This window comes from Camelina sativa, chromosome 16 (assembly GCF_030686135.1).
Source record: "Camelina sativa cultivar CO46 ecotype springtype chromosome 16, ASM3068613v1".
NCBI classification, from domain to species: domain Eukaryota; kingdom Viridiplantae; phylum Streptophyta; class Magnoliopsida; order Brassicales; family Brassicaceae; genus Camelina; species Camelina sativa.
Window position 1 is genome coordinate 29111481 of NC_141895.1, and position 14852 is coordinate 29126332.

General features: G+C 34.0%; 3 protein-coding genes across 7 annotated transcripts; 2 read left to right on the forward strand and 1 right to left on the reverse strand.

Annotated features, from left to right (window-relative positions):
• The first annotated feature begins 1785 nt into the window (after positions 1-1785).
• Positions 1786-3322, forward strand: LOC104752687 (protein RGF1 INDUCIBLE TRANSCRIPTION FACTOR 1-like). Of its 4 annotated transcripts, none has more exons than XM_087491349.1 (4): positions 1786-1920; positions 2021-2205; positions 2291-2533; positions 2886-3322. In XM_087491349.1, exons 2-4 carry the CDS (start codon positions 2032-2034, stop codon positions 3036-3038), a joined length of 570 nt encoding a protein of 189 aa, XP_087347475.1. In that variant the 5' UTR covers positions 1786-1920; positions 2021-2031; the 3' UTR covers positions 3039-3322. The 4 variants fall into 4 exon arrangements, with proteins under 4 accessions (XP_087347475.1, XP_087347472.1, XP_087347476.1 ...); XM_087491350.1 differs by having other exon boundaries at positions 1787-1920; positions 2026-2205; XM_087491346.1 differs by having other exon boundaries at positions 2021-2533; positions 2886-3132.
• A 1567-nt stretch (positions 3323-4889) lies between these two features.
• LOC147926069 (RING-H2 finger protein ATL57-like) lies at positions 4890-6304 on the forward strand. The gene is made up of 2 exons (XM_087491345.1): positions 4890-5701; positions 5771-6304. The coding sequence occupies exons 1-2, from the start codon at positions 5348-5350 to the stop codon at positions 6146-6148; spliced, it is 732 nt and encodes a 243-aa protein (XP_087347471.1). The 5' UTR covers positions 4890-5347; the 3' UTR covers positions 6149-6304.
• Positions 6255-11532, reverse strand: LOC104752688 (uncharacterized). Of its 2 annotated transcripts, none has more exons than XM_087491343.1 (9): positions 11267-11532; positions 10643-10804; positions 9691-10541; positions 8939-9057; positions 7687-8574; positions 7293-7602; positions 6976-7141; positions 6765-6867; positions 6255-6582 (listed from the first exon to the last, which is right to left on the reverse strand). In XM_087491343.1, the coding sequence occupies exons 3-9, from the start codon at positions 10501-10503 to the stop codon at positions 6465-6467; spliced, it is 2517 nt and encodes an 838-aa protein (XP_087347469.1). In that variant the 5' UTR covers positions 10504-10541; positions 10643-10804; positions 11267-11532; the 3' UTR covers positions 6255-6464. The 2 variants fall into 2 exon arrangements, with proteins under 2 accessions (XP_087347469.1, XP_087347470.1); XM_087491344.1 differs by lacking the exon at positions 11267-11532 and adding an exon at positions 11009-11253.
• Positions 11533-14852: the final 3320 nt, after the last annotated feature.

Here is a 14852-nt window from a genome sequence, read left to right on the forward strand (position 1 = left end):
GATATTTAGCCATTCGGGGAATTGAGGTAAGGTCGATGCAACCACTGCACATGTTGGCCTTCAGTATCGCGTCACTTTCTCAAGCTAGAGAACAGATAAAAATAATAGTAAAATAAAGAGAGAGTTAAATTTATAACAAAAAAAAGTACATCTGAATATTCAGGCAATTTAATATCTAAACTCATACGTACATGGCCAAACTTAGCTTTCATGTCAGAAGAGATATATCTAAATCTATTTAAACCATCATATATTCATACGCATATGTATGTCATTTTTTTTCAAACTTTCATCTTATTTAATAGATCAACATATAAATTCATACACCTATTCGTTTTTTTCACTAAGAAAAGAAACTCAAAAAATTATTCATTATTATTATTTTAATCTTACAAGCAAAAAAAAAAAACTTTAAAGTGACACCATAGAAGTTTTTACATGGTCTTTTTTTTTCCTCTTCTAGAAATATTGACTTCTTTTAGAAGTAGATTAATTATTTCTCTGTTTGTCTTTGGTTCTGTTTACTTTAGCATTATTTCTCAATTAAATTTACTTTCAAACTTTTCTCTTCCATATTAAAGAAAAATTAGTATATTATTTTTTCTGAACATGCAAGTATTGTTCTATGTTTAAGCCATATAAAACGATCCACCTATGTAACAATTATAAAGTTTTTTAATAAAATAATGAAAAAAAAAACTAAATGGTGCAAAATTCTCTAAAATTCATACATTCTTTGTAGGTAACAAACGAAAAAAAGTATGAATAAAAAATTTATACGTTATTTCAACTAATATTTAAAGCCATTTATTTATTTTGAAAATAACTCAAATCTTTTATAAGCAGTATCTTAACTTGTAGTAACTAGTACATTATTTTGTAACAACAATCGAATAAAATACCACAATGGATTTTACAACTTATATTTGATTAAATTCAATTATAACTGTAATATGTATTCAGTTATTTCTCTATAAATATTTATAAATTCTATATATTAAAATATACTTTTTATTATAATTTGAATGATATGAAAAATAATTTAATAATTATATTATGTGAATTATTTCTGTTAAAGTGAAGAAATAAAACAGAAAATTATTATTGGACAATATGATACAAGAAAATAGAAAAAAAATTGAACACCTTACAATGTATATCTTTAAATTATTTGATCATCAAATGATTTGTTATATATATATATATATATATATTTTTTTTTTGTTTTAAATTATGTAAAGAAAATATATGAATACATATATGAAAATGTATATTATGTAGAGCCAGCTGTATAACTTTAGCACTAAAAATTGAAAGATAAAATGACATATGTCAAAAGAAGAGCAACAAAGAAAATGTTTCACATATTTTCTTCACATAAGATATTTTTAGTATAGTATTTTATATCTTTCATATTTTTGAAAGAATTGAACAAAATTAATTTTCATTATATCTTTTATGAAAATTAATTACATATTAATTTCATTATATTTTTCATCATGCTTGACCAAAATAATTTGGTTGTAATTGTAAAAGTCTAAAGTTGGAACAAAATTTGATCTGTCTTTTGAAATGAAAACTACACACTCTTGTCATCGGAGTATCGGACTCATTACCCAATGGCCCAATCAAATGGTTTGGAATCAACCTTAACCAAACATCATATCTAATCATACATATCCTTTTCTTCCTCTCCCCAATAACTAACAATAAATATTAAATAACTAAGAGATGAAAAGATATCTAACAATCCCTATAAATAAGAAGAAAAAAACATAAAATCTTCATTTACAAACAATAAAATAAAATGTATATCTCCTTTGCTCTCTTATCCTTAACATCTCGTTTCCCTAAAATCAAATCATCTAATACCCTTTCTCTCTCCCTCCTTCCCTCTCTCTACTGATCATCTTCATAAAGGTAATGCCAATGGCAAGAGCATGTGTTCTTCGTTATTTATTACATTGTTCATGAGATTTTGTCTCGATCTTCTCTTTTTGCATATATATTGATAAAACAGAACAGAGATTAATGGAGGAGCCAAAATGGCTGGAACGTCTCTTAATAACACACTTCTTCAGCATTTGTCCTCAACACCGCGAGATGCCGCGGAATGAGTGCAACATGTTCTGCCTCTCCTGTCAAAACGCTGCGTTTTGCTTCTACTGCCGCTCCTCCTTCCACATTGACCACCCCGTCCTTCAGGTCCACCATCTTCTCAACACACATTGCATACTTACATCACTTTTCACTCAACCCAATTCTTTATCGATCTTTGGCACGGAGACAGATAAGAAGATCGTCGTATCATGATGTGGTGAGAGTATCCGAGATAGAGAATGCAATGGACATAAGAGGAGTGCAAACTTATGTCATCAACAGCGCGAGGGTTCTCTTCTTAAACGAGAGACCTCAGCCTAAGAACTCCTCTCATGGCGCCGCCTCCTCCAACCCAAAAACCATGTCCTACTTATGTGAAACATGTTGCAGAACCCTTCTTGATCCCTTTCGCTTCTGTTCCTTGGGTTGCAAGGTTCGTTCACCTAAACTTTTTCTGAATGCACATTTCACTATATAAGCCAATGTGGAGTACTCAATCGATGATAACACGATCGAGTACTTTACAACTAGACCAACAACATTGGTTTATGCATATTTTCATCATTACTAGTAATTAATGTCTTCAAATTTATTTGTCCAATTGAAAATGAGATATCAGTTTTAGGATACACGGTTTAGTTATATGTATGATAAATACATTGAATCATCTTTGTTCGCATAATACATGTTGTTTGTCTCTTATAATGTATATCTTAAGAAAATGTATATACGTTACAATTGCAAAAGGGAAATGTATGATGTGATCATCATGATAAAAATGTCAGGTTGAAGGAATGAGGAAGAATAAGGAAGAGGAAGAAGAAAGATTGCGTAAAGAAAGACAACAAGAAACGCACAAAGGCACGCATCCTCCAACTCATACCTCTAATTCTAGGCGACGAAAAGGCATTCCTCATAGAGCACCTTTTGCCTCCTAATTTAATCAATCTTTTTCAAGAAATATAAGAAAATAAAATATTTAAAAAAAAACTTTTCTTTAACTTATATATATATTTTAAAACTCCCATTTAATGGTCGGTCCACCCAAATTAGCATAATATATGCGTATTGGGTGGGTGTATTTATATATTCCCAATTTGTACAATGTCCAGCTCACTCCTCACAATCCTCTCACATGGTAACAACAATTTGTCTAGAAGAAAATCCTATTTTTCCCTAATTATTCATCATTAGATACATTTCTAGCTAATTTTGTACCATATCTATATGAGTAGGATTGTGGGATAGACTATGTTTGATATACTAATTAATTTGTGAAATATAAGTCTCATCTTTAAAACACATTGTACTAAAATCAAGAGCAAAAAGACTTGGCGGAAGGAAGAAAGGAATAACATGAAAATTAGGAATTATAGACTACAAGAATGTCGGTGAAGATCTAATTATATACTTTTATTTTCGAGCAATCGATGTAGCTAGTGGTTTGAAGTTACCTGTCTCTATATCCGTCTAGCTACTTAATATTTTAGTTTAGAAAACTGAAACTTTGTGGGTTTTAGGGCTCAATAATTGTGTATCTAAATGGCTAATAGGGACATGAATGTGTATATGTTTTGTATAGACACATGAAATGTTTCTCTACTTGTTTTCGACATTAATAATTCTAAGCTGCTATATATATAATTTTTAAATATAAGATAGTTTGTCGTAGGCGTTAGGTATTCGAAAGGTACAGTTACTTAAAAAAGAAAGGAAACTTTCACTTATTATATACATAAATAGGTTTAAGTTGTAAAATTTTACGTCAAGGATGGTTCTTACTTTCAGGTCGTATTGACCGTGATTTCTTTTCACTTATTTACATAATCTGACAGTCATGTCATTTTATTAAAGTAACTAGCTAGGTTCTTAACTTTATAAATTACGTTTCAAATTAATTAGTTCTTGTACATATAACTGTAACAATATTTTTTTTACTTGCGTTTCAAAATTTAAAGTCTGACCACAAAAAAAACGGCAATATTCAGTTGGGATCGAACCACAAGAAACAAAACAATACTTATAAGAATATATAAGACACTTTATGAACCAAACGAAAAAAGTGATTGTTTCTAATTTTTCTTCTAAAAACAAACTTAAATAAGAAAAGCTGAACAAGAACTAAACAAGTTAAGCATAGAAAGAGGAAAAAAAAGTGAAGTAAGCATGCAAAAATTAACAAATTCAAAGACTAAACCACGGAAGCAAACAACAAAAACGTGAAACTAACGACTGAATTCAACAGATTGGTTAGTTAACTTTAGTTTGTAGAAAAGAAAACAGTTGGGTGACAAAAAAAAAAGAAAAAAAAAAAAAAAAACAGAACATTGTTTTGATTTAGAAAAGTACGTTTTAAACTATAATATGGAGAGAATTTGTCCCCAAAAAAAAAAAAAAACTATAATATGGAGAGTTGTGAATTTTCTATGAAAATGCATTTATTGTGGGCATTAGTTTGAATAAAAGAAAACAGAACATTGTTTTGCTTTCAGTTAATGTAAAAAAATAAGGACATCAAGAAAAAACTTGGGAAACAAAACGATCGAGCTTACATTAGAACATGTAGATGAAAAAACTCCATTTAGAAGCAAACTAGCTAGCTAGCTAGAGTCTGTTTACAAACTTATGATCTTTAGCATAGTCTACAAAGGTGTGAACTCTATCTAGTAGGATTCTCAAACGCTTCAAAGCCTTGAACTCTGACTCTTTCAAGAGTTTTTCTTTCGGGATTGAAGTAGAATAGAAAGAAACGTTTAGATGTATAGTTCGTGGACAAAATAATTTCCCCAGTAGCAGTCACTCCGACCACGGAAACACCTCCCTCAACGACTATATCCAAGGGAAAGGTGTATATATACCTTTCAACGACCACTCTTATTTCTGGTCATCCTCTAGAATCCACACAAACACAAATCAAGATTACACCTAGCTAGGCCTTATGTTATCATTATAAACGTAATTATAAGTATACCAGGACCAACTAATAACGCCTAGTTTACCCTTGTTATTTATCAGTTTAGTAGGCGAAGATGAAACTAATAACTTCCTGTAGCTGATAATATAATCTATTTAATTAATCATATCTCCTGTTTTATTAATGTTTTCTATAGCAATTTATATTATAATTGTTGAATATTTGTATTAAAACACTAAGATATAGTTATATCTAGAAGACTTAGAAGTATAATATACATTCATTGTCAAGTATAGTAAAAGCTCATTTTGTCTCGAGACTTCAGTAGTAGTAATGGAGAGCAAGCACATCCGCAAGCTTCTCCAACTATACCAAGCTTGTGGTGGAAACCAAGAACTCATAACAACAGTCCAGAACGCCACATCATCACCATTGATGTCACCACCACCACCACAGCCACTTTCGGCATTAGACTCCACCATGACTCTCACCATCTTTATCCTCTTGATAGCTCTCTTCTTCATGGGTTTCTTCTCGGTCTACCTCCGCCACTTCGTCGACGATGTTTCAACGGCTGAGATTTCTTCCATACCTAGAAGAGGAGCCTCCACGATGTCGCCAGGTCGCTCTTTCACCTCCTTCGTCCCTTCTCAGCCGTTTACGTCCCGAAGAGGACTTGATTCTCAGGTAAATTCAATTTTCTTGTTATATCTCTCGGTTTTCTTACGGTAATCAGCAAGATTGGGACATCCTCAGGCCGTTAGATCTCTGCCGGTGTACCCTTACACGAAAGTATCAAAGCAGAGGATTCAAGATTGCGTTATCTGTTTGAGCGAGTTCGAACAAGGTGAAACGGTTAAAGTGATACCACACTGCGGTCACTTGTTCCACGTGGAATGCATTGACACGTGGCTGAGCACACATGTAACATGCCCTTTCTGCCGGAGCAGCCAGCTGTTCTCGGATAAGGACTTGGAGATGCAAGCACCGTCGCCTAGCTCGGAAGGGAACAGCCGCAGATCAACGACAGAAGAACACGACACGTGTACGGGTGTTGGTCCTTGTCTGAGGAGATGTAGTAGCTGGTCGAGTTTGGGGCAGAGGCCTGAATTTGAACGGTCGTTGAGTCTCTGACACGCGTAAGTTGATTTGGTTTTCTAGTATAGTAGTCACAGATATTAGATCTCTTTTTTCAGATATGCTAAAAAAAGAGTAGTAGTCACAGATACACTGTCGTCAATTTCTATTGAATCTTTTGATATTTCATGTGTATAAAAAAAATTTAATGTATTCGTCTTCCTTACACCACGGATAATTAAAAAACCGAGTGAATCAGAGTAATTTCTACGCTAAAACATCAAAGCAGGGCTTGGAGCAGTGAAACCCAGAATCGAAGGAGTTCAGAGATCAGGGCTTGGAGCCAAAGATCAGGCCTGAGAGTAAAAGGAGTTCAGAGAATAGAGTAGGCACGAACTACCTCAATCACAGGAGCTTGACACAAGGGACATTTCCCCCCAGCTTCCACTAGCTTCTTCGCACACTTCTCGCAAGTGTTCATATGTCCACATCTGTTGTTTTCGAACAAAACAATGAAAATAGAAAGAGAATGATTAGATATCATAAATTGGGGAACATGTCTACAACAAACGCTGGTACTGATTCATACATACCTATACAAGAAAGAGAATGATTAGATATCATAAATTGGGGAACATGTCTACAACAAACGCTGGTACTGATTCATACATACCTATACAATAAAGAATCGATATTGCTCTCACAGCATACACAGCAGATCCCTTTCCTTACATATTCCCATTTTGACTCGTAGCTCTCAGTCTCCTTAGATGGACCTGTGAATCAATTAAGGTGTTTCCATAAGAAAAATAGTATTTCAAAGAAAACCTAATTGTAAATCTTCATATGTAAATTCATAAAGTGACTTGAGACTGATAGAAAACCTGATTGGTCAGCAGCGCGGTGCATCGCAGCAGAGACTTCTTGTCTTATGGACCTTTGCAACTCAAGTTGCATTTCCATGCAAGCCTCCAGCATTCTCTGCAAGTTATCCATCCTTTGCTGTATTCTACCCATGTCAACCCTCAAATCGTTGATCGAATCCCAATCCTTCATAGACATTGTTGATTAAAGTTAACAAATAATAGCAACAGCACATAATATGTCAACCAATGAGTTCCTTTAACTTCAAAAAAAAAAAAAAAAGACAATTGTTTTTGTATCCTTCACCCTTAGGATCCACTTTGAGACAATGTCTTACCATTCCAATGCCCTCATGCAAATCATGTGCCGGCCAGTTGGAAATGGATCGATCATGCTCCCACCGTGGCTGAATAGGGATCACTGGGGAGGGTACAGACAAAGGAGGAGATTCAACAGCATCAAGTTCTTGACCACCACTCTGAGCATCATCCTGCTGTTCTATATCTTCACCTACTAATGTATGGTCAGAATAAGTCTCGTGTTCTTCCCACTCCACCGGATTTCGGCTACGTCTGTCCATGTAGGACTGTATCAACTGGTCAAGATTTTCCCTAAACCCGCTTTGCAGAAGATTTGAGACACGTCTCCTGTAGTGCCAACAGCGAGCATCAGATATATAAAATGAGGTTGAAAAGTGTGGCCATTATGGCAGAAATTTACTAAAGCATTACCTGCTAGAGAGTTCGCTGAGTTCCATGTTCTCGTTATCATCCGGAGGAAAGAATGAGGCAGCCCTTCCAATTGAAACTGTGTCCTGATCAGAATGTTCTTCCCACCAGTCTTGTATTGTGCTTTGGAGATCAGCATCATCAGGCTGCATCTCTGTAAGTTCTGTGCGGGCGTGGGCTTCTCTGTCTTCGTCCACGGATGATATCTGGGATAACTGATTTGGAAAACTCTCAGGAACATCTGTATCTGCCTCCTCTTCAGCGCCATCTCTCCATGCACTGGTTTCACCATTGATAAGTTGCCAATCGGATTCTTCGTTTCCAATAATCTCCTCCTCGGTTTGTTCCTCTAGAGGGACAGTTAGATTAATGCTTTCAACCAGATTTTCCTGGAAATTTGTTGTCCTGTTTATCAGTCTCATGGTGGCAATTTCTTCGGAACTTTGCAGAGACTGTTCATAAGGTATATCCATAGTTTCTCGAAACTGACAGCCATGTCTGTCCTCGTCTCCATGAATTGAAGAGGATGAACACCCAGTAGCATCCTCCCTTTGATGGCTATTCAGGTCCACTTCAGCATCATTTCTTCTTAGAGAAAAATCATCAATTTCTGATCGTTGCCAATCTTCTACATGTGCAGTCCTTTCTTCCAAACTTGTGCTCCGGTTATTACAGCGTCTGGAATTAGTTATCTCATCCACTGAACATTGGTTTTCAGCCTCTCTGCCATTTTTATCTGAGAGACCGCCTGCATCATTGATGATATCTAGACAATTTAGATCGTTTTGTTCACCTCTATTATCATCATTTTCAGCATATGATGAGGTATCCGAGTGACTGCTGCTCGCTTGACCAGAGACAGACCGGTCAAGTCTGGATATAAATTCCTCCCTGGGATGGAAAAATACACAGTAAGGAATTACGTTCTTAATCGCTCTAAAGCAATAGAAGTCTCGATTTCTGGGCCAAGCTGCACTTATAAGATGAAACAGACAGTATACAGATAAAGACTCATACAAAATGGGACTGGCATTTAACTTCAGGATGGACAAGCCAACAAAGAACGGAAGAACTCCAAAATTTATTAGATCTGTTAATCCATAAAAATCATAAAGGTTTGAAAGCATAAGGTCTGCATTGGATATTGACCCACATATATATAGACCTACTAAAGGGGGAAAAAAAAAAAGAAAGGAAAGCTTCCACAAATACACAAAGATATGAACGAACATATTAATACAGATGATTTAGCTACCTCAGCTCAGATACAGTGTGCCTTTCTCTTAGAAAACCCAACTCAGTAGCTGCAGATGATGTTGGCTTCTCTTTATCATCGTTGTCACCATTTCGTAAGAATCTCCCCCTTAGCAATGCCTGCAAAAGCAATTAAAGATCATGATTTCAAGCTATGTCTACCAAAACCCAAGAGATAGATTTGAGACATAGATTCAAATCTCAACACCAGACTTCAAATAACCAATGTGCCAGTTAAGCTGACTTGTAATGTGATAAACAAAAAGATAACATAAAAATATAAAGAAGTAACTATGATGCTCAGCATATCCATCAACTCCTATGACTCAAATTTCAAGTTAGAATCCCTTTAAGAGTACTTAGTAGGTATAAAATGAAGAAAACGGGAAAGGAACGTATATATAGGAAGAACGAAAAGTCATCATATAAACTCCATCAAGCATGACTCCATCCTCCATCTGACTATGAATTTTATTAATCATATTAGACAAACAATGTGACTACACAGCTTTCAGTCATCGTTTGTCTGAGACAAAGGCACAAAGTTGCATCTAGAACTAGTGCTAATTATAGAGTCTACATTTATTACAGATACACGAATGTAAAATCTTAGGAAAGGCTGGGGCCTGTATGTAATTAAAAGAAATTGGTAATTGAGTTGACTGTATGTGAATCTGACATAGTGAATTTGGACAATATGTACATATTTAATGTCTGAGAGACAGTAACAATAAAGAAGTCAAATGAACAAACCTGAATGCGGTTGCGGTGAGCAAAGTTTGATACAGCATGATGCTGCGTCAAACCCTGCAGCTCTGTTTGCCTTTCCCTCTCAGCCATTTTTAACATATCGACCCACACTTGCCTACCACATAACTTGCGTATACCTCTTCTAGCATTTTCATTTTGGATGCAGTTCGCATTAACAACTCTACCATCAAGTACTCTTTCGATCTGGTTAACAACTTCAATAGGTTGTTCTTCCCTGAGATCACCAAGAACAGGTCTCTGCTGGCTATTCATCTGAACCATCTCCCTTATGATCCTCACCCTTTCCTGTTCAGTTTCACCAAGCCATTCTGATCTTGTGCTGTTGGTTGTATGGGAATCAGAGGAAGTATGTTGACCAGTCCCAGAGCTCATCCACTCACGGAAAATTTGTCTAACTCTTTCCCTTTCAACCATCCCGAGATCAGAAAAGTGCTCGCTCTGAAAAGGGCCGAGATCCTCACTCGAGTTATGTGAGTCGACATGACTCGGGGTAGGGGACCATCCACCAAGTTCAGTCTCACCCAGATTTACACTATCTCTAACAATATCATGTGCACTACTAATATTACTGTCACAACCATTTCCCCTGGAAGAAGCAGTCCTCCTGTCAGCATCTCTGTCACGAGCATGACCCATCACGTGATCATCCTCAAGTTCTCTCCACATCTGTAGAAGTGAGGATGCCCGGACGCTTGACCTTCCATCATTTTCCCTCTGTCTAGAACCCCGAACCTCAGAGTCCCGTGGGAAAGATGAATCAATCGCCAAAATGTTTTGCAGGCCAGCAATAGCCATTAGATCAATCAATCGTTAACAAACAACCCCTTTTTTAACTGTATTAGCAACAACAAAAAAAAAAAAAAAAAAAAGGCTAATTATCTACAAAATTATACACAAAGGTTGCTTCTCCAGGTGCTCATCAGTAATTCAATACCTCAGATATTTCATCTGACCACGACCCTTAAAGCCGCGTTGCACTGGAACCATATGCATATCATCGTCCAAGAACATTATCCAACAAAAATATAAGATTCTCCCTCTCTCTCTCTCTTTCGCTTTGCCTCCTTGAGATTAAATCTCACGTCCAAGCAAACACCTGGAAATACCAAAAAATTCAACCATTAACATGAATCAAATAGATGATCTCGATTTCAACAGGTCACCGACTCGATTGCGCAACAAAAAAAAAAGAATCAAATTTATCGATAACATCCCAAACAGGTAATGCAATTAACGCCCAAATAATATAAAAATTAAAAACCCTAAATCTCACATTCTCATTCTCAAATTTAAGACAAACCTCGAAATCGGATCCCAAAGATCCCCAAAAAAAAAAAAAAAAAAAAATCCGATCGAAATTAAAAAAAAAAACCCCAAAAAAGAGAGAGAGCCAAAATCAGAACTCCACAGAGAGAGAGACGGACGGGATGATGAAATCGTGACAAAAAAAAAAGCCAAAAGATTAAAAAAAAAAAACAGAGAAATCCCTAAAAATCCGCAAATTAATCAAAATCAAAAACCTAACACAATGAGAGAGACGGGGACGAAATCGACGTACCAGTGAAAACAATATAATCTTCCGATTATTTTTTAGGAGTGAAGAAACGGTCACCTCCGAGAAAGAGAAATTAACCAGAAGACGAAGACCGATAGACGAGAGAGAGACGAGAAGAAAGAAGAAGAAGAGAGAGATGTGAGAGTAGTAGTAGTACATGTGGACCTCTCTGCTTCTTCTTGTGGGAATTAAAAAAAAAAAAATCAAAAAAATGGGATCTTACCGTAACACGAACGTCAATTGACTACCGGCTAATATCAGCTTGACACGTAGCCTACTTCCCTGCTTCCCAAAGTTTGGTTTTTTCTTTTTGGATTCACCTTCGGTCTCTATTATTATTTTTTTTATAAAAAGAAAAATAAAGAAAGAAATAAATCTATAAACAAAAAAAAAAAATCGATTTTGTACCTTAGGAACAAAACATGTAAAATAAGGTCGGATAATAATAATATTCTTTGAACTCTCAATGTTAAGTTATATTTGAATACATAAAAAAAGAAAGAAAAAAAATTCACTGCATAATTTTTTTTTTAAAGCAACATCTAAGTTTGTGATGTGAAGTTTGGGGATTTTGTAGGATTAGAGTTTCTTGTCTTAGTTAATAATAAATGAATATCATAATTGCAGTAAAAAGTGGGTCTAGTATAACCTTACTTCTTCTAATCATTAAAAACGGTTTGTATTTGTGTTCCTTTAATGGTATTAGGGGCTTGACTGGTTAAGTTTCCATGCGTTTGTGGTTATTTAGCGTTTCAACTTTGGTGTTTGCCAAAAAAAAAAAAAAAAGCGTTTCAACTTTGGTTTAATCTGTTTGGGTTGTCCCTTTTTTTCCCCTTTCCTAATAGTCTTTCCTTTTCTAAATAGTCTTTACATGTGAATCGGAACTTGGATGCGGGAATCTAAGAATGGGATGATGATCATTTCAACTTTCGATTCACTTATTATCCACTACTAGTCTGTTGTGTCCATTTTCTTTGTTTTGTTCTCACCATATATGTTCTGTTTGTTTTATGTTATGTACTATCCATTTAATTGGTCTTTATACTATGTAATTCATGAATCGAGCAGTTTTCCAGTATGTTCTTATTCTTAGAATCGAGTGCCACGATGTGAAAATATATATGCACTATGCAGACCTACAATAATATCCTTTTTGTAAATCCCATGTGTCGAAGTTTAATTGTTTTGGGTATGTTTCATTTTTATTCGCTATTTAAAAAAAAAAAAACTTGAAAGAAATATTGACTTGTATAAACACCATGAGACTTTTTCATTGCATTTTCGGAGACATAAATATGATACTAAAAAAAAATATGATACTAAATATTATTTTGACGTAGATCACCCGTCAATAAATTGTTCTAATTCAAAATATTTAGTTAAGAATATTTTAATTGCTATCAAAAAGTTAATTGTACTTTGGTGTTATTAATTCTCTCATAATATACTACTACAAGGCAAAATGTATATAATTAGTGATATAGATAATGTAATCAAATTTCAAAAGCTTATGGACCACAATTTATTACAAAGTTCGTGACTGAGATTTCACGATCACATCCAACCACTGAAATTCTTTTACAAAATTAAATATTATTATGTTTTTATATTGTCACAAATCTATCACAAATTTAATGATATATATATATATATATTGCCTATATATGTAACGGAATTTTTATTAATTAGGTTGAGAAAAGAAGAGAAAACTTCATGAGAAAAAAAAAAATCAAACTTGTGACTTCGATCAAACAAATGAATGCATGTAAATAATCAATAAAGACCGATGAGGACTTAAGAGATTGACATCAAAGCTATATATTGAGTATAGTCTAAGATTAATGTTTAGTTTTCATAAATCCGAACTTCTCATACCTTATAAAAGTTGGTAACTTTCTACAGAACGTTTGGGAGATATCGAAACGTGGATGAAACTAATGACATGCATCTACAAGTTCAACAAAATCACCAATTATTCTTTTCTTAAAAAAAAACGAAAGAAGATACAATGCATGCATCTCGCTCTGAAAAAATCGAAAGTTCTATACATATATATTGAAATGAGTTTATATAAATTATCTAATAAAAGAAAAGAAAAAGAACAAAGTGAGAAGATGGGATATGGCGGCGTGACCATATAGAATGAAAGATTCAAAACAATGATTACAAATGGAAAAGGGAAGACCACTAACCATACATAAACTAATCGCATATCATTTTTTATAACCAATTTTTTTTTTTTTTATGAAAATAAAAAAGAAAGTTATAACTAATAAAGCTTGGTTCCAATTCCCCGGAAAGTTTACGAAAAATCTATTAATTAGTTTGAATGACTTTTTTTATCTGCCGCCGAAATTTGTTAGTGGCTTCAATCATAGTCTAATAGTCTAATTAAGGGGATTAATTACTTATATTTCCATGAACCACATTGGTTCAATAGAGAGACTCAATCATATTCTTCTGTTCATAAAGGTTAAATGTTGCTTCATAGCCCGACCATTTGCTAATATGGCCAATGTTAATAGAACCTTAGATATCATTAGGCACATTGGCTAAATCATGGGCCCATCCCTTCAAAATTTGTTTAAAGAGCATTTTTTCATTCAAAATAAGACTCCAAAATACCTTTTTCAAAAGCATTTTATTGAAATCTATTAGTAGATACTATATAGCATTTGTAGAGGTATTGGAATGAAATAATAGTGTGTATGTTAACTCTATTTAAAAAATTCTTAAGAAAAATTAGATCTTGACTGAATTCGTAACACTTCATTTTCATAAAATTTAATTCTCATAGTAATATGGAAAAGGTCCCGTAAGATTAGTATCTAAACTATAGAATAAATCTTGCTATAAATCTAAAAAATATCGTTGAGTTTTCAAATATTATCTCATTTCCTGATTACATTTTTTAAATGACCACCACAAATACAATGAACAGTGAGCTGAACTTGACCCCAAATTCAAGAAAGATTAAATTGAGAGACCACTAGATTTTACAAAGTTTTAGTTAATGGGGTACTTTTGTGGGTATGTTTTGCAAAGTTTGTTTATTTAGTGTTTTTTTCCTTTGTTAAAAGCCTACAATTTTGCCATTTTGGAATAATCATTTTTATCACCTTATCGCCGTCCATGTTCATAGTTTTTTGTTTCAACGTTAGATGATAGATTCATAATCATGAAGGCTTTATATTTTATATGAAAGCCTTTTTTAAAGTCATTTTTAAGATGAGTGTTAATCATCGCAGCACCACTCAACCACATATATTGGAGGGCCCTAATGGAGGTGAATGAATTACCTAAATTTCATTAACTTACAAATATACATGCATTCAATGTTAAAAGTTAAAAATTAATAATTAGTTCCAACTAATTTGGAGGAAGGATAATTCGCTTATTTAAATACAATTAATTAGGTGAGAGTGAAATTTCTTAGACAATTTTTTTTTTAAATGGTAACGATGTGACATAAGTATATATCGTGGGAAAAAAATTTATATGCCATTTCAGTGTTAACAAAACGTGATTTCTCTCTTATAAGATGTTATATTTTAACATATGATTTTTTTTATTTATGTGGACGACTAAT